An 18,173-nucleotide genomic window follows, 5' to 3' on the forward strand; every position below is an offset into this window, starting at 1 on the left:
GAACAGAGAAAAGGTCTGTGGTCCCCACCTGCAGAACCATTCCTTTATAGGAGGTGTCTTGCTAATTGCCTCTCATTTCTACCTGTTGTCTGTTCCATTTGCACAACAGCAGGTCAAACTGATTCACAATAAGTGTTGCCAATGAGTAAAGCATTTTAAAGTGAGACAATAAGGATTTCACTTTTGATTGATTAGAACAAGGTCCACTAAAATTTAGACTTACATATTCCCTGTTTACCTGTCCATTGTTTAAACTGCATGCTCTTGATGTTCATAAGTCTTATTATAGCCAAAACATCACTCACAGTTACAGTTGAGGAAAAGCTAACACTTTGGTGAAGCTAACACTGTAGGTAGCCATTGTGCTACCTTTGTCACATGTGTCAAAGTCAAGGTGGCCCGCGAATTGATTATCTATGGCCCCCTGGATGATATTTAATTACTATTAGAACCGGCCCGCAGGCCACAGCCGCCCGCTGGTGTTTTGCACGCACAAACACTACATTCCCCACAATGCAACGGTAGCCCGCGAAGTCACTGCAGCGCGCACAAGCGGCGAGGGTCAGCGCGGCGAAAATGACGTAATCGCAGTGGCTCCGCCCGTGCGCGAGGGCCTCGCGCGCTGTCAATTCGCGAGGTCGTGCTGTGACTACCCGATCCGTACACCCTGATACACCCAGATATTTTGCCCGATGCGTTTACACTTTACGACACTACTAGATGCGAAGTAGTGAACGGAGTGTGTGATCGTACGAGAAACATTGTAATAAAAAAATGAAGGATTTCAGATTTTATGGCGAGTTAAAGGAGTATATCTCCCACGGTTTATTCAAATCGACTTGTGATAAAAATATGCGACGTGAAATTCGTCGTGTATCTGAAAACTTTATAGTTGAAGGTAAGTTGAATTCAAACCATGTTCCTAAGGTAACAGTCGGTCCTGTCGTGGAATATAAATTTCTTATAAATATGTTTATAAATAACAATGGTGGAACGTTTTCTTTTTATGTTAAGATAACCGCTCTCGCCTCAGCGCAATAAACAAAGTCATGTTTGCAGGGTTCATACACCTTTATAAGATGGAATTAAAGCACTTGTACGTCACTTTCAAGGTCCATTTCAATATTTCCCAGCACGTTAAACTTAATTAAGTTAAATATTTATACATATATTCGGAATGATTCGAAATATTTTTTTATTTTTTTATTCACATTATTTAATGGTTGTTTATTTTCAAAACGCCCAATCTTAACGTCTTCACGTTCTCTCATGTTTCGTCCTGGAATTAAAAGAGGCTCGTATTTGTTAACGTAATAAAAGAGAACTGTTTAGTCAGATAGCTATTTGTTGTGAAACGAAGTAGTTACAATTTCAAGCATTTTCAAGTACTTTAGCCTAAATTCCAGCACTTTTCAAACCTTTATTACTTTATTCATTTAATGTACAGGACATGTTTTCTTTGAAGGAAGTTTGTTTTTATCTGTTTGCTTGTTGAAAAATGTTTTCACTTGAAATTACTGACAGATCCATAAGAAAGTATTGCTTTATTCATTTAAGCATTAAATAATATACACTGTGTTAGGTCTTGGTTCAATAGGCTATGTGCAATCATTTCAATATGTTTTAATAAATATTGAACCAGTCCGGTCCTCGGCTTGTAGCAAATTTGGTTTTTTGGCCCTCGGTGTATTTGACTTTGACATCCCTGCACATATGTTATCAGTTGGGTAGAACTATCAGATGAGTATGCACAATTACACTAGTACTACTATATGAGTGCATACTAATATTTGTACTTGTAGTCCAGTGTACAATAAGATCTATAGAGCATTATACATTTAGGGTTATTTATATATTATAAATATATACCGTATTTGTATATTTTATGTTCGTTAAGAAATATGGGAAAGTGAAAAATAATAAAGAACCACTGCATTCAAAGCCAAGTATCTAAAAATGGATAAATGTTTTTAACCTAAATAATTAATGTTTTTCTCTAATTATGGTCTCCCACCTTCCTCCATCCATATCTGATACACACATATAAAGCATCTAAACTTTCTAAGTCATGTAATTACCTCCCTTTACCTAGTGATGGTGCTGTAGATCACAATTTAAAATACAATCATTTCATCATCCTTTTCTCCATCCGTCAGAAATCCGTCTTCCTCTGTCATAGTTAACTTCTCAGTAAACCAAAGCCTGAATTATGAACTGAGGATGATTTCCCAGAAACACATTATTGAGCTCCACCCACTCTAAGTCAGTGTATCGTTCTCTACCATAACTGCAGCATATTTAAATCAAACGTGCATTTATTTAATGCATGTGTGTTTTCCACCACATACTGACAAGCGATTAAAGCTTATATTTATATTTTAGACTGTTGATAAGTAATATGAGTAGAATATCATTAAAATGAGAGCGAGGATGAGTATTACACAATGGCCAACCTTTGCCTAACGATTGGTTTGTGCCATATTAAATACTCATCAGAGCTCCACTCTGTCCACCCACAGATCTGCTCCACTACCCACTTCTGTGAGTCTGTAAACAATGAAATACGTCAGTTTTTTAAATTATCATGTTACACAGAAAGAAAATGAGGAAAGTCGGCTTACAATACTCACAATAATCTTGCTCAGCCACAACTGAAAACAGTGAAACTGCATAATATACTGATACAGTGAAGCTGCTAGAAACACGATCTTTTCTCTTTCTATACATTTGTCCCTGAGGTTTTGTTGGCCACCATAAGCCTTGCAAAAATTATCTATGAATGTGTGCTTTGTCTTCAGATTCGCTAGTTTGCATTGCCTATAGGCAGTGTTGTTAGTGGATAGGCAGAACGACTTCACGCCCACGCTGCGTGTCCATGTGCACTGTGCTCCTCTTCTCAGAGTCTCTGCTGCTGCATGTCTCATTATAAACTAAATAAGTGCCCAAAACACACAGCAAGAATCACTGTGTGCTGTGCGCTACTGACAGTGTGGTGTGTGTTACTCATAGTGTATTGTGTGCTCCAGACATAATACTGTGTTACTCACAGTGTGCTGTGTGCTACTCACATTATGCTGTTACTCACAGTGTGCTGTGTGTTACTCACATTATGCTGTTACTCACATTGTGCTGTGGGTTACCAGGGTTGCCAACTCTCACTCATTGAGCGTGAGACACTCATTTGACCGTTTTCACACGCTCTCACATCACACTTTCGATATCTCACGCCGAAAAAAAAAATCTAGTTTATTTACCTCTGATGAGTTACTGAGTTACTAGTTCGCTCTGGCGCCAAACACCGGCGATCGATAGATCGCGATATAACACTTAATTTGTGTCCATTTTACGTTCGCCCCCCGTCGACAATTTACACTCGGCATCTCCTTCAGGTTCAAAGCTCACTCCAAGCGATCTTCAAAAGTTGGCAACCCTGGTGTTACTCACATTGTGCTGTGTGGTGCTATTCACATTGTGCTGTTACTCACAGTGTACTGTGTGCTACCCACATTGTGCTGTGTGTTACTCACAGTGTACTGTGTGCTCCTCACATTATGCTGTGTTACTCAGTGTACTGTGCGCTCCTCACATTGTACTGTGTGCTACTCAGTGTACGGTGTGCTCCACACATAATGCTGTGCTACTCACATTGTGCTGTGTTACTCACATTGTGCTGTGTGCTACTCACATTGTGCTGTGTTACTCACATTGTGCTGTGTTACTCACAGTGTGCTGTGTGCTACTCACATTGTACTGTGTTACTCACATTGTGCTGTGTGCTACTCACATTATGCTGTTACTCACAGTGTGCTGTGTGTTACTCACATTATGCTGTTACTCACAGTGTGCTGTGTGTTACTCACATTGTGCTGTTTGCTATTCACATTGTGCTGTTACTCACAGTGCGCTGTTACTCACAGTGTACTGTGTGCTACCCACATTGTGCTGTGTGTTACTCACAGTGTCCTGTGTGTTACTCAGTGTTCTGCGTGTTACTCACATCTGTTCCCATCCTGCTGCTTCACATGTTTCTCTGACACTGATTACAGAATGAACACATATAATTGGATATGAGTGACAGTCATGTGAGCTCCAAAAGTGTCACTGAAGGTACATACTGTGGAATCAAACTGCAGGCTCCAGATCTTTTAGGACATTCAGTGGCTCGAAGGGTCTAAAGGCTTTGTGTGTATAAACTCTGTATCAGAGGGGACAGGACTGCCTGCTCCTCTCTCGTACATGAACATTTTGCACATAAAATTAAGCTCTGATGGAGGTATACACATTATATACAGTATATTGCACTATTGTTTATTGTCTCACTCTCCTATTATTTATAATTATATTTTTACTTTAGTGTACATTCGTGTTGTTTTTTGTGCTGAAACTTGGGAAGGAGAGTATGTAATTTCGATTCTCTGTATGTCCTGTACATATGCAGAATTGACGATAAAAACTACTTGAACTTTAACTACATACATTATTTACAGAATATACCCACATCTTCACAGTTTGTTAAAGAAAGCCTGATCCAGCTGTGTGTGTGGGAGGCTCCATGTTTAATAGTGCAGTCCGTCTGAAACAATGTGCCACATAGACCCGGCTATGTGAGTAAACGTTGTATAAACCTCAGTGCAGTTTTCCAACAGCAGCCTCAGCCCCACAGATACACGAGCTGGTTCATTAACTCACAGGCTCTCTGTAGGCATCACAGAGGGAAGGGATCTATTTGGAACAATATATAATTGTTCCGGTTGATCTTTTTTGATTAAGCTGCTTGGCAATTGCCCCATAGCTCTTTCTAGCCTTGTGGAGGTCTACAATTTTGTCTCTGGTGTCTTTGGACAGCTCTTTGGTCTTAGCCATGTTAGTAGTTGGAGTCTTACTGATTTTGTGGGGTGGACAGGTGTCTTTATGCGGCTAACAACCTGAAACAGGTGTTTCTAATTTAGAATAATAAGTGGAGTGGAGGTGAACATTTTAGAGGCAGACTAAGAGGTCTATGAGGGCCAGAATTTTTGCTGTGTGTGTGTTTGGATATATAAAATGTATCCAAACAGTAAATAAGCTTTTTATTTTACAAAATAAAAAATCAAACATAGTATGTTTAAATATGCATTGAACATACATTGAATTACAGGCTTCACAAATCCTATAAAAAGCTGTAATAACTTTAAAAGCTTTTTTAAAAGTTTGTGAACGGGCATAACAAACCTGTTGGAACCACTACAAAATAGCCACCACAGGACAGCAATCATTACAAGACAAGTTGGGCCTAGAAAATTATGAAAGTAGATGTATACTGTGAAACTAGAATCAGACTTTGTTCATAAAGAACATATGCAGTCTCTGAAGAACTCTCACACTGTAGTGTAATGCGGCTTTTACACACTGGTACCTGTAGTGTTTATTTAGATGGGAGAGAAAGCTCACAAGCTCTGGGAAGTAAATGTGAATGGGTGGATGCACGGATGGAGAGAAAAGCTGCCCAACGTTTGCAATCGATACATTTTCAAGGCAGATGATCCAGAGCTTTCTGTCTGTCGCCATGCATGTAGACTCATTAAAAGCTGTGAAAGCAACTAGAGGGAAAAGGTGTCCATACAAACCCATGCAGACAACCCACAGGACGTTATGTAGTGTAGGGCATAGCCCTGCCAGAGGAAGAGCAGTCACCCACATCAGTGAGCCCCTGTCATACACTAATGAGAAGGTTAACTTTGTTGAAGAGGAGTTGATTTGAGATCAGGACGCTCCTGGACATGGTGAGGGTGGAGTTCTTCTCCTGGACATGGTGAGGGTGGAGTTCTTCTCCTGGACATGGTGAGGGTGGGGTTCTTCTCCTGGACATGGTGAGGGTGCAGTTCTTCCCTTGGACATGGTGAGGGTGGAGTTCTTCTCCTGGACATGGTGAGGGTGGGGTTCTTCTCCTGGACATGGTGAAGGTGGGGCGCTTCCCCTGGACATGGTGAGGGTGGGGTTCTTCTCCTGGACATGGTGAAGGTGGGGCGCTTCCCCTGGACATGGTGAGGGTGGGGTTCTTCCCTTGGACATGGTGAGGGTGGAGTTCTTCTCCTGGACATGGTGAGGGTGGGGTTCTTCTCCTGGACATGGTGAGGGTGGGGTTCTTCTTCTGGACATGGTGAGGGTGGGGCAGAGCTGGATGAGTCTGAGAAAGGTCCAGTCAGATCCCTGACAAACTTCCAGCATCTGTCATCTCCACAGTGGGTATCAGGATGGACTCCTGCAGGTGAACCTGACTTAACCCCACCAGATCGTTCTGCCTAGATCCTGTGAGGAGGTGTGATGAGCTATGATTACAAATCCCAGCATGCAGCAGGGGACTCACAGTGAGGGGTTGTGTTTGACCAGTGGGCGTCAGAGATGTGTGTACAGGTGTGGTTGACAATGAATGCTGCCAGGTGAGGTCAGGGGTCACTTGAATGTTCAGAGAGTGGTGGGACAGATTATTGTTGCCATGGGAACAGATAGTTTGGGCATTGCTGGGAGTGCTTAGGGAGCCCGCAATCCTTCCCTGAGAGGCCACTCCGCTAGGACCAGAAAGGCAGGGGAGACTGGAATCCAGGCCGAGCAGAGCAGACCCAACCTGGGGAGCATGATGGTGCAGGTAGGGTGAGGTGGGCGTGGTGCTGGCAGGCTGGCAGGTGCTCGGCTGCCTCTCCAGTCCCACCGCTGCAACTCTCTCCGGGTCTAGGCCACAGGAGGAATGGACACCGACAGGCTGCTGAAGATGTTGCCCCACACAGCCCCCCTCAGCAGAGGCAGGGCAGCACATGTGGCACGCCCGCAGCCCTACGCATTCTCTTGCGGAGAGCTCCACCTGCAGGCAGGGCACCCGTGGGGGCCAGTCTGAGGACGACGTGGGCATGGTCATGGTACCATGGCAACTGAAAACTGAGCACGGAGGGAGGGGGGAGGTGTAGTGAGGCGGGGCTATATGTGTGTGTAGGACGCGCACCATGTCATGCACCTCTTTGGCCAGGGTGGACACTTCCTCATTTAAGTGACTCATCTGGAATATGATGAAAATATAACATACATAAACCAGAGGCTATGATTATAAAAATGCGTGCATGCATGTGCACATGTGCGTGTTTATGTGCATATGTATGTGTGTGTGCGTCCATGCATGTGTTTATGAGAATGCGTTTGTGTGTATATGCACATGTGTACATGCGTGTGTGTGTGTGTGTGTGTGTGTGTGTGTGTGTGTGTGTGTGTGTAGATATGTGGGGGTGTGTTTATGCGCATATTTGTGTGTGGGCATCCATGCGTGAATTTGTGTGCAAGTGTGTTTGTGGGAATGTGTACGTGTGTATGCCTATGTGTACATGCATGGGTGTGTATGTGTTGGGGATGTTTATTAAACACCTCTGTATTGAGCTGACAGATGCTTTGTCTAACCTCTTCAGTCTCAAGTAGAATGTTCTCATTTACCTGAAAGGGATCTAAAATGCAGGTATTTAAAGACATTTAACAGCAATACTACATTTAACAATGGGTTTGAAAATTATTTGAAAAGTCTCATGTGAATACTTAGTTACGTGTTAAAAACTAAACACTCTTTGTTGTCATTTCTACATGAAAGTCCTGCATGTCTAAAATGTAAAACAATTAAGCATGAAAGTTAATTGCTGGCCAATCGATGTTAAGCAAGTTTGGCCCTCACCTTTGACCTGTGGATTACGGGTGACCTCACTGGATTCCATATTGAAATGAAATGCTGGTTCATTATCCTCAATACCATCAACGACCCTGCAATATGTCAGCACGTTCTAAGTTGATGCAACACATACCGTCATTACCATGACAACCATACAGTAAACAACCCCTCAAACACATGCTGTTACCACGATACCCAGACATTATCAATCCCATCCAACTGAATTTTTATGAGACACCCTGTTTATGAGACATGCTCATCAATGCGAGCTGACATTTCCAAAAATTACGTTACCACAATGACATCAAACAAATGTGAACAGGTCAATCATCCGAAGTGATCATGTCACAGTGCTGTATAAATGTTGATTCTGAGAAGTGGACTGACGAGAAACACACGAACATTAAAGTGCTTTGTCATGTGATACCTGGGGCTCAGGTCCAGTGGACTGACGCAGTTAAGGGAGGGAATAAGCAGTTTAGCTGGCCAATGGGAGGAGCCTGTGTCAACTACTGTGGCACATGGCTCCTCAGTGGCTAGTGTCTTAGGGGCGGGGCTCTGTCCCTGGTAGCCTTGGGTTGAAGAGTGGCAGAAGCGAACCATACTGAAATGCTGTAACTCCTCCCCCAGCATGGCACTGAGTGTAGACTGAGATGAGAACCTTCCTGTTCTTGAGAATAAAGGTCTGACCACTTCCTGCCCTGAATCATCCTCTTCCTCAGCCTCCACAATGAAGGGCAACTTTGGGTGTAGTGGAAGTGTAGACTGAAAACGGTCCTGAAAAGACGAAGAGAGACAACGAAGAGAAAGAGACAAGATAATGATGAGAAAGAAGAGAGACAATGATAAAAATGAAAAGAAATGAGAAAGAAGATAGATGACATAGATGATGAGAAAGAACAGTGACAATGATGAGGAAGAGACAATAACAAGTACTGTAGATGATAAAGAGAAGAGAGTTGATAATGACAAAGAAAGATGATGAGAAAGAGAAGAGAGAGATGATGAGGAAGAAAAGAGAGACATTGCTGAGAAAGAGGAGCGATATTAGGGTTAGAGTTAGAGTAGACAGATGAGGTGCAATGAAAGTGAATCATTTCAGTGATTTTACAATAGCAGGAACTAAAGAAAACTGTATATCATAATATATGATAATTCTAGAGTGCAAATTGCTTTGAAATCACAAATGGGCAGAGAGAACAAGGACATGGAAAATCATCATGTGAGATTGCTAATCTCTCCACTGTGCTCCTCTTTTCACAGTGTGCTTTGTCAGACCTTGAGGAAAAGTGACAATACATAGGTAAAGACACAATAATGGCTGCCACACACAATGAAGCGTCTCACAAACAGAAACACTGAAGATCCGACATGAAGCTTCAAAGAGCATGTTGGAACAGTCTTATCTCTATCTCTTCTCAATAATGTCCAAATACTTTGTGTGACCACCTGCATACAGACGGCTGGCTGCACATTCATTATGGGTGTTGGGGTGTAGTCTTCCAGAAGCAGTATTTATTTGCAGATTGTTGAAATCTGAATTCCCTTGCATATCAATAGCCATTGGTATGATTTAATACCTTCTCTTAATCCCTATATGAACACACATGCATTAAGGCCTTTTTAGGGGGACATGACCATCCTTGTGGTTAGAGATAAACATAAAGATTTTGTGCTAGTTGCTAGATAGCGAAAGGAAAAATACAGTTGGTAGGGATGAGTGAGCATATACAAGTTGGTGAGTGTGTATATTTGTGTGTGACACCTTACCTTTGAGGTTCTTGGAGAGTGAGGGAATCGAGTCTGGCCCTAGGACAAGCAAAGCAGATAGTGTAATGTTAATAGTAATAAATATTTTTTTAACAAACAGTACTACAGCACTACTACACTACATGTACTACTGTACTATGGCACTACTACAGACCTATAGCACTACTGTACAACAGCACTACATGTACTACAGCACTACTGTACTACAGTGCTACAGTACAACATGCATTACAGGACTAAAGTACTGCATGCACTATACTATGTATCGGCTACAGAGTAAGCAGATCTCAATATAAGCCATTGTAATAATGAAAACAAAGGAGAAGCAATATATGTTCTATGCCTTCAGGGGTCTCACCTCTCTGAGATTGTAAGTGAGGTTGTGATGGATGTCCTCAGTGAAGCGGGTGCTGTATTCAGGGTACAGCTCCAGCACCTCCCTGAGTGCCCTGACGCTGACACACTGCAGGTCACAGTAGGTCAGAGCCTTCACATCAGCATTGGCCTTGATCGCTTGATCCTGGCCAGGCAGGTCTGCTCCAATCAGATCTCCCTTACCTGGACACACCAGCCAATCTTGCTGCTTGATACTAAACAACCGCTTTTTTTTGTCATGATTCTTATTGTCATGATTCTTTGTCATGAGTCGTATTTTATATTGTTTGTGAATATATAGAACAGAGTGATTCTACAAGCGTATTTTATATTGTTTGTGATTAGGTTGGACATGTGTGCAGTGCCAGCTGTACTTCGCCAGAGGTTCGCAACTTGGGGACAAAGAAAAAGTAACGTTTGTGGTATCACGCCTGAAAGACAAGGCTTTGGACTGGGGCACAGCCCAGCTTACCGGTAACGCACCATTTGTGAACGATTATGCCAATTTCATACAGGAGTTCAAGGTGGTGTTTAACCCTAGAAGAGGGAGTGCGTGCGGACAGAGTCTGCTGCAGTTGCGCCAGGGCAGCCACAGCACAGCGGTGCACGCCCTTGAATTCCGCACCGTCGGCTCGGACAGGGGGGAATGATGTCGCCCTAACGGATGTTTTTCTGGCCAGACTGAAGCCAGAGCTTAAGACGGAGTTATCCTGTCAGCCAGAGGAGCTGGGTTTCAACCAGGTGGTACACCTAGCCATCACGTTCGACCAACTCCTACAAGAGAGAAAGGGAAGCGCTTCTCCATCCATCACCCTGCAGGTTCCCGTGTCAGCGCCACCCCGTGAGACAACTACTGTTGAACCCATGTAGATGGGCGAGACCGCTCCCCTCTGGAGGAACCGGCTTCAGGAGGGGACGGGCTCGGGTGAGTAACTCCTTAATGGGCAATTTATTGACATGGAAGGTAACGGTGTCTCACAGGGTGGTGTCTATGGATCTTTTCGCCCTAGTGGACTCGGGAGCCTCGGGGAACATCATGAGGAAAAGCGTGGCAGATCGGCTGGGTGTGCCCCTGAGATGGTTGGAGGAACCTCGACGCGTCCGGGCACTGGACGGACGGCCTGTGGGCGGGGGTTTTATATATTTTCACACTGCACCTGTTACACTAGTCATACAAGGTCGTCAGGAGTAGATCAGTTTTTACATCCTCCCCTACACACATCACCCACTCACGTTAGGCCTCCCCTGGTTAAGACTGCACAACCCGGTGATAGACTGGAATAAGAGAAGCCTGTTAAAATGGGTTGCGCCTCTGCGTGGTGCTAGGTCCTCTCCCCGTGTGTTTGCACAATACACTAGCATCGAGAGCCCAAACATCAAAGCCAACCAGGTTATCCCTGCTCCATATCACGACCTGGCAGAGGTTTTCAGTTCCTCCAAGGCTGCTCAGCTTCCCCCTCGCCGCCCTTGGGACTGTCACATCATGCTCAAGCCCGGTTCCACTCCTCCGCGCGGTCGCATCTACCCGCTTTCACAAGAGGAGGAGAAGGTAATGGATCAGTATATTAAGGAGGCACTCGCGCAGGGCTTGTGTAGCGACTACTACTCCTCACAGCCGTCGGCACTGGAGCAGTTGCGGTCAGCGAGAATTTTTACTAAAATCGATCTACGCAGCGCCTACAATGTCATCCGCATTCGCAAGGGGGATGAGTGGAAGACGGCATTTAGTACCGCAACCGGGCACTATGAGTACCGCGTCTTGCCCTACGGCTTGGTGTCGGCTCCGTCGTTCTTCCAGGCGTTTATTAACAAGGTCCTGAGGGAATATCTGAATAGATGTGTCGTCTATATTGACGACATTTTGATGTATTCACAAACCCTGGACCAACATATGCATGATGTACGGGCTGTCCTGGGCATGCTCCTGCGCAATAATCTATATTGCAAGCTGGAGAAGTGCGAGTTCCACCTCAGCGAGGTGAACTTCCTGGGTTACACCATCAGGCCAGGCTCCGTTCACATGCAGCCAGGGAAGGTGGACGCGGTTGTGAAATGGACTCAGCCTCACACACGGTGTGAGCTCCAGAGATTTCTGGGCTTCTTGAATTTTTATAGGCGGTTCATTCGACAGAGGCGACGAAGGCGTTCGCTGATCTTAAGAAGGCTTTTATGCAACCGCCCGTGCTACACCAACCAGATCCCAACAAGCCGTTTATAGTGGGGATTGATGCCTCCAATGTTGGTGTAGGCGCTGTATTATCGCAACGCCCGAAGAAAAACAGCTCTCTCAGACCGATAGCCTTCTATACAAAGAAGCTAATCGCAGCGGAACGTAACTACGGTGTGGGCAACTGTGAGCTGCTAGCTATGCGCAAGGCTTTCAGCGAGTGGCATCACTGCCTTGAGGGAGCAAAACATTCTTTCACCATCGTCACTGACCATAAGAACCTAGAGTACATCAAAACCACCAAACGCATGAACGCTCGCCAACCCGGTGGTCACTGTTCTTCTCTAGATTCCGCTTACAGGTTACGTACCAGCCTGGGGAGAAGAACCAGCGAGCGGACGCACTATCTAGGTCCTTCCCAGGCAGTAAAGAATCCACCAGTGACGAGCCAGTGTTAAACTCTGAGTGTTTCCTAGGAGCCGTCGATTGGGATACCCCCCGCACAGCGCACTGCCCTTATCAACTGGGCACACACGTCGGTGGGAACTGGACATGCCGGGGTCTCCAAAACAGCCCAGCTATTGGGAGCCAGGTATTGGTGGCCTGGGTTACACCGCGACGTGTTGAACCACGTAGCCTCCTGCGCTGTGTGCGCACGAAGCAAGGCAAGCTCCTTCCTCTCCCTGTGCCCGAGCAGCTGTGGATGCACATCGCCCTTGACTTCATGACCGATCTCCCCCCGTTGGAAGGTAACACTGTCATATTGGTGGTAATAGACAGGTTCTCAAAGATGGTTCATTTCCTCCCTCTGCTTAGCCTGCCTACTGCATGGGAGATGGCGGATCTTCTGTTTCGGCACATATTCCGGCAGTTCGGTCTGCCGGAGAATAGCGTGTTGGACAGGGGTCCGCAGTTTACTTCACGTGTGTGGTGGGAGTTCCTGTCTAAGTTGAATGTTACAGTCAGCCTAACATCTGGATATCACGCCAACCAGGAAGTAGGGAGGTACATACTGCATGCGTTCTGCTGCTGTGGGCTGAATACGCACAGAACTCCCTTACCCATTCCAGCATGGGGAAAACACTGTTCGAGTACGTATTCGGTCGCCAACCTCCTCTGTACCCCTGGAACGCTGCCTCCTCTGATCAGCCCATAGTGGAGGAGTGGTGCAGAAGGAGCGAGAAGGTGAGGGAGGACAACCATCGGTGCCTGAGGGATGCTATCAGACGGTTCAAACACAAGGCGGACCGCAGGAGGAGCGAGGCCCCCTCCTACCAGGTGGGTGACAAGGTGTGGGTGTCCAGCAGAGATGGACGCCTGGGCAGGAGAGGCAAGCTGGGGGAGAAGTACGCGGGCCCCTACGTTATCCTCAAGCGTGTTAACCCTGTAACGTACAAGATTAGCCTGCCTGAAGACCGACGTGCTTCCCGCGCGTTCCATGTGTCCGCCTTGAAACCGTACAGAGAAGGGCCCTTGGAGGACACGGTGACGACGGCGCTGCCCTCTCCGTTGCAGCTGTCTGACGGCCCTGCCTACCTTGTGGAGTGGTTGGGGGACTCCAGGTGTTGCAAGGGGAAGATGCAATACCTGGTGGACTAAGTTGGCTACGGTCTCGAGGAGCGCTCTTGGATTCCTGCCTCCCAGGTCCTGGGCTCCTCCTTCATTGCCGACTTCCACAGAGAACATCCGGACCGGCCAACTGGCCCCAAGGCGACTGGTGGTGTCGTGGTGGTCGGCGGGAGGAGCCCTTGGGGGGGGGGCTCTGTCACGGTGGGGAGGCCGGGTCGCCGCCAGAGGGCGCATGTCACAGCTCGCACTACCTCACAGTGCATGCCCCCGTGGACCAAACCACTCCCTCTGTCCCAGTCACCGCATTATTAGCACCTGTCCTTAATTGTGTTGTGCACCTTTTTAAACCCCGCAGGTCGTTCGGTCCAGTGCTGCACATTGTCCTGTTGGAGCTCAAGCCTGGACCTCCCTGTCTTAAAGAATGGAAAATAAATACCATTCAGTGCAACCCTCGCCTTCGGCCGCCTCTGTTCCCACGTCACAAGTGCAGTGATATGTTGTGATGTTTTGTATATTTTTTAAAATATTTTGTGTATATTGTGATATCTTATATATATTGTGCAGTCCAATATTTCAATATAAGCAGCATGTGTGAATTAAGGATTTTTAAAATCTGGGTGAAATGTTGTGAAATCATGGTTAGATTTATTGTTAGGGATAGTGTTAGGGTTTAGGGTTAGTGTTTAGGCGTTAGGTATAGGGTTTAGGGTTAGTCTTAGGGTTTAGAGTTAGTGTTTAGGGTTTAGTATTAGTGTTAGGATTTAAGGTTAGTGTTAGTGTTTAGGGTTAGTGTTTATGGTTAGTGTTAGGGTTTAGGGTTAGTGTAAGGCTAAACCTAGACTGACATACCCAGTATAGCCAGCACCATGTCGTCCTTCAGCACCTCCAGGGATCCAGAACACACAAAGTGATGTGCATGGAGGGCGTCGCCCTGGCGAATGAGGTACTCGCCCGGTGCACAGAAAGAAGTCTTGATGTGCAGAGAGAGTGAACGTAGGCACCCCCTACTGGCAGAGGAGAAGAGCGGCAGCTGCAGGATGTCCTTGTTCAGGTACATGGCAATGTCTGCACGCAGCTCGTCTGGGAAGTCGTGCAGGAGCTGGAGGCGCAGCAACACACAGGATGAGTGCTGTATGAGCGCTGTCTGAGCACTGTCTGTGCTGTATGAGTGCTGTCTGTGCTGTCTGAGTGCTGTATGTGCTGTCCAAATCAGTGTTAATTTCGTTGACGATATAAGACACATTTCTCTGACTTACTGTTCTCTGTTCTGTCTCCATGCTGTCTGAGTGTTGTCTGTGCTGTCTGAGTGCTGTCTCTGCTGTCTGAGTGCTGTCTGTGCTGTCTGAGTGTTGTCTGTGCTGTCTGAGCACTGTCTGTGCTGTCTGAGTACTGCCTGAATGCTGTCTGAGCACTGTCTGTGTTGTCTGTGTGCTGTCTGAGCGCTGTTTGAGCGCTGTCTGAGTGCTGTATGAGTGCTGTCTGTGCTGTTTGAGTGCTGTCTGTGTTGTCTGAATGTTGCCTGTGCTGTATGAGTGCTGTATGAGTGCTGTCTGTGCTGTCTGAGTGCTGTCTGAATGTTGTCTGTGCTGTCTGAGCACTGTCTGTGCTGTCCGAATCAGTGTTAATTTCGTTGACGAATAATTTTCGCCATAGGCGATATATGGACACATTTCTCTGACTTACGGTGTGTAAACCATGTGGGATGATGATGTTGGGAAAAATACGACAAATGAAGCAACATCTGCAGGTTATGACACTACTGTTTTTACGGCACTCAGTTTTATATAGAATGTAATATGCATTGTTCATAACAAACTCCATATGTTTTACAGGTAGAGCGGGCCTACTGGCCATCAATGTTTTGTTATTGTTATGCTCAATGAGCATAAGGTCAGGTAAATAAAGTTGTTTGGAAATTGTTTTTGTGTATATTGCACATACAAACAATAATATTCTGTAACTGGTTAATTAATGTTTCATTTTGTGTAAGTGTAAATAATGACTATTAATACCATTTATATTTTAGTTGACTAAATTCTTTTTATAATTAGTCGAGTATATTCTAATGATAATTAGTCGACTAAAACTAGACTAAAATTAAAAACAACTCCAATGACTAAATTATTACTAAGACTGAATGATATTTTAGTCAAAAGACTAAAACTAAATCAAAACATGCTATCAAAATTAACACTGGTCCGAATGCTGTCTGTACTGTCTGAGTGCAGTCTGTGCTGTTTGAGCAAAAAGGGCACATTAAAAGAGGAATAATGCAACCACTGGTAAAAATGACAAAGCAGGAGACTCATTATGGTGAACTTGATTAATTCCATAACAGTCACAAAATAGCTAATTTCTGTTTTGTATTATGGTGGCATCAACAGCACAAAGAGAATATACGTAGATTTGTGTTGTCGACACAGGAATTATCAGCATGTGAAACCACTAACCTGACAGACAGGAGGAGCTGCAGACAAAAATGAACTCATTAAAGGAAAAGATTTAAACTGCTGTCACAATGTCTATAATAAACTGAGAGTTGTGGTAGTGATAACTGTATGGCTTCTCTGCAGATAAGCACTGGGCTTAAACACAGTCCTGTGAGATGATGCTTTCAGCCTGCAAAATTAAACCTTTAAATCTGCTCTTCCAAAACAGGAAACTCACAGTATACTCAAGCTTGTCTGGGGTATTCTGAGATTATTCAGAATGTGAATGTGAATAGCTAACATTAATATAATGACTGAGAAACATCTTGTAACTCACTTACTGCAGAATTAATTGTGTAAAGGTTTGTACATTTCTGCAAGAGTTATTAAGTCTGTTTACAACTTTATCAAACCTATTGACTTTGTTACAGCAATGTGAAATATTATTGGTATATATTCTAATGTATTCTAATGTCTACAGCATCATCTTCAATGTGACATTATTAATTAGAAAGCAAAGGTTTAGGGATTAGGGTTAGGGTTAGCACAAATGCTCTTGTTCTGAGTGTGTTTTCCTGTTCTGGGGGCATGGTAGCAGATGCTGACACCAGTGAGTACGACCATGTGACTTTACCATGTGATCTCAGACCAGGCTACAGACTCTGAGGTGGCAACCTAGCAACAGTTGTCAAGAGTCACAGAGTTCCTGTGAACTGCTTTAAGTGTTTTTGCTGTTTTTCATAATCACTGAATAAATTAGTTTTCTGACAGTGTAAATGCGCTGGTCCTCCCTCTTCTGTTTTCTGGTTTGTTTCCCCTCCTACTCTGTCCATCCAATCAGCTATGCCTTCTCTCCTTCTGCAACTATTTACAGTGTCTCACAACGCTCCATTCAGTCAGACACTGACTGGTAATTATCTCTGTGAAAGTAGGTGTGACCAGGATATTTCTGATACTGAACGTGTCACTAAGACACGTACTTTGTGCACTAGCACTAGATTTATGGACTGGAAATATCCCTCCATTATCAGTGGGCACCTAGACATAATTACAACTCAATTGAAACAAAGGCTTTACTGCCACTGCTCCAGGAAGTATCTTTTCTGTCTCATTTCTGTCTGAGGTAGATAGTTCAGTTAAAGCTGTCCTGGCTCCTTTGCTATCTCAAGCAAGCCAGTAGAATTACTGACCCAAATCAACCACGTAACGTCAGAATGGTTCTTAGAACATGAACTGATGCACTTATCTGCCTCACATGTGTAGGGAACCTGCAAATGGGTAACATCGTTTGGAAGGGGGTGGAAGCATTTGGAAGGAGGCGAGTATGATCCGGGCTGCCTCACCTCGTTGGCGTCGATGCCGTTGTTGACAGACCAGGTGGTCTGAAAGTACTCTAGCATGCGCTGCTTCAGCTGCTGAGGCAGACTATGCACACGTGTGAACTCCTTCAGGTCCTTCATGCGTGTGTGGTAGAGTGAGCGACGTGCATACATGCGCTGGATGATGGCCGTCACATTCCCAAACACCACGGCGTGCATGAGGGCTGTGGGGAAGAGCAATGGTAGAGTGTCATGCCTGGCTCCGCCTCCCATCTGTCTTTCTTGTTTTCAGATTCCTAGTCCTGCCTCTGTTCTAGTTTTCCTTGTTTTCCCTTTTGCTGTTTTTCTTGGTTATTGTCATCAGCTGTTTCTAGTTTGGTTTCTCCTTATGTCCTGTGATTTAAGCTCTGTGTTTGGTGACTTTGGTTGCAGATCACTGTGAATACGCTCTATTTGCCTGACCTGCTTTATACATTTGTAGATCATTGTTCCTGGTTCTGTTCTGTGTGTTAGTTTAGTGTTATCTGTAGTTTGTGTTCTGGTTAGTTATGTTTACCCATATTGGTTAGTGTTCATTGCCTGATGGATTCTCTGGTAATGACCTGGATCGTTCTCATGACCCTGCTGATGGATTTGCCCCTAAAACATCTTGCTCTTTTCAGCGCATATCTCTACCTCCTCGCTATGCGATGGCCATTGTGTAACAGAGAGCTGGTGGCAGACGCAGTGTAACGTCTCAAGACAGGTAGATGGACACAAGTGCGTTAAAAAGAGTCTATTTTATTATGGAGAGATGGCAGAACCTCTTGTAGTGCAGATGCACCAACACAAATAGCATGAGATCGACGTGGCATGTTTACCCT

The 18,173-nt window shown here is 45.0% G+C and overlaps 1 protein-coding gene across 1 annotated transcript in view; it reads right to left on the reverse strand.

Moving 5' to 3' along the window:
- Nucleotides 1-5,090: 5,090 nt before the first annotated feature.
- kcnh4a (potassium voltage-gated channel, subfamily H (eag-related), member 4a) overlaps nucleotides 5,091-18,173 on the reverse strand; it is a 36,900-nt gene continuing 23,817 nt past the window's right edge. Inside the window, exons 9-16 of the mRNA XM_076995543.1 lie at nucleotides 17,335-17,534; nucleotides 14,412-14,661; nucleotides 9,810-10,009; nucleotides 9,452-9,490; nucleotides 8,109-8,458; nucleotides 7,688-7,773; nucleotides 7,390-7,466; nucleotides 5,091-7,030 (exon numbers count right to left, since the gene is read on the reverse strand). Coding sequence (XP_076851658.1) covers nucleotides 6,182-7,030; nucleotides 7,390-7,466; nucleotides 7,688-7,773; nucleotides 8,109-8,458; nucleotides 9,452-9,490; nucleotides 9,810-10,009; nucleotides 14,412-14,661; nucleotides 17,335-17,534 — 2,051 coding nt within the window. The 3' untranslated portion in view covers nucleotides 5,091-6,181. The remainder of the gene's footprint in view (nucleotides 7,031-7,389; nucleotides 7,467-7,687; nucleotides 7,774-8,108; nucleotides 8,459-9,451; nucleotides 9,491-9,809; nucleotides 10,010-14,411; nucleotides 14,662-17,334; nucleotides 17,535-18,173) is intronic.

Source organism: Brachyhypopomus gauderio, chromosome 2 (genome assembly GCF_052324685.1).
Source record: "Brachyhypopomus gauderio isolate BG-103 chromosome 2, BGAUD_0.2, whole genome shotgun sequence".
In the NCBI taxonomy this organism is placed as follows: Eukaryota; Metazoa; Chordata; class Actinopteri; order Gymnotiformes; family Hypopomidae; genus Brachyhypopomus; species Brachyhypopomus gauderio.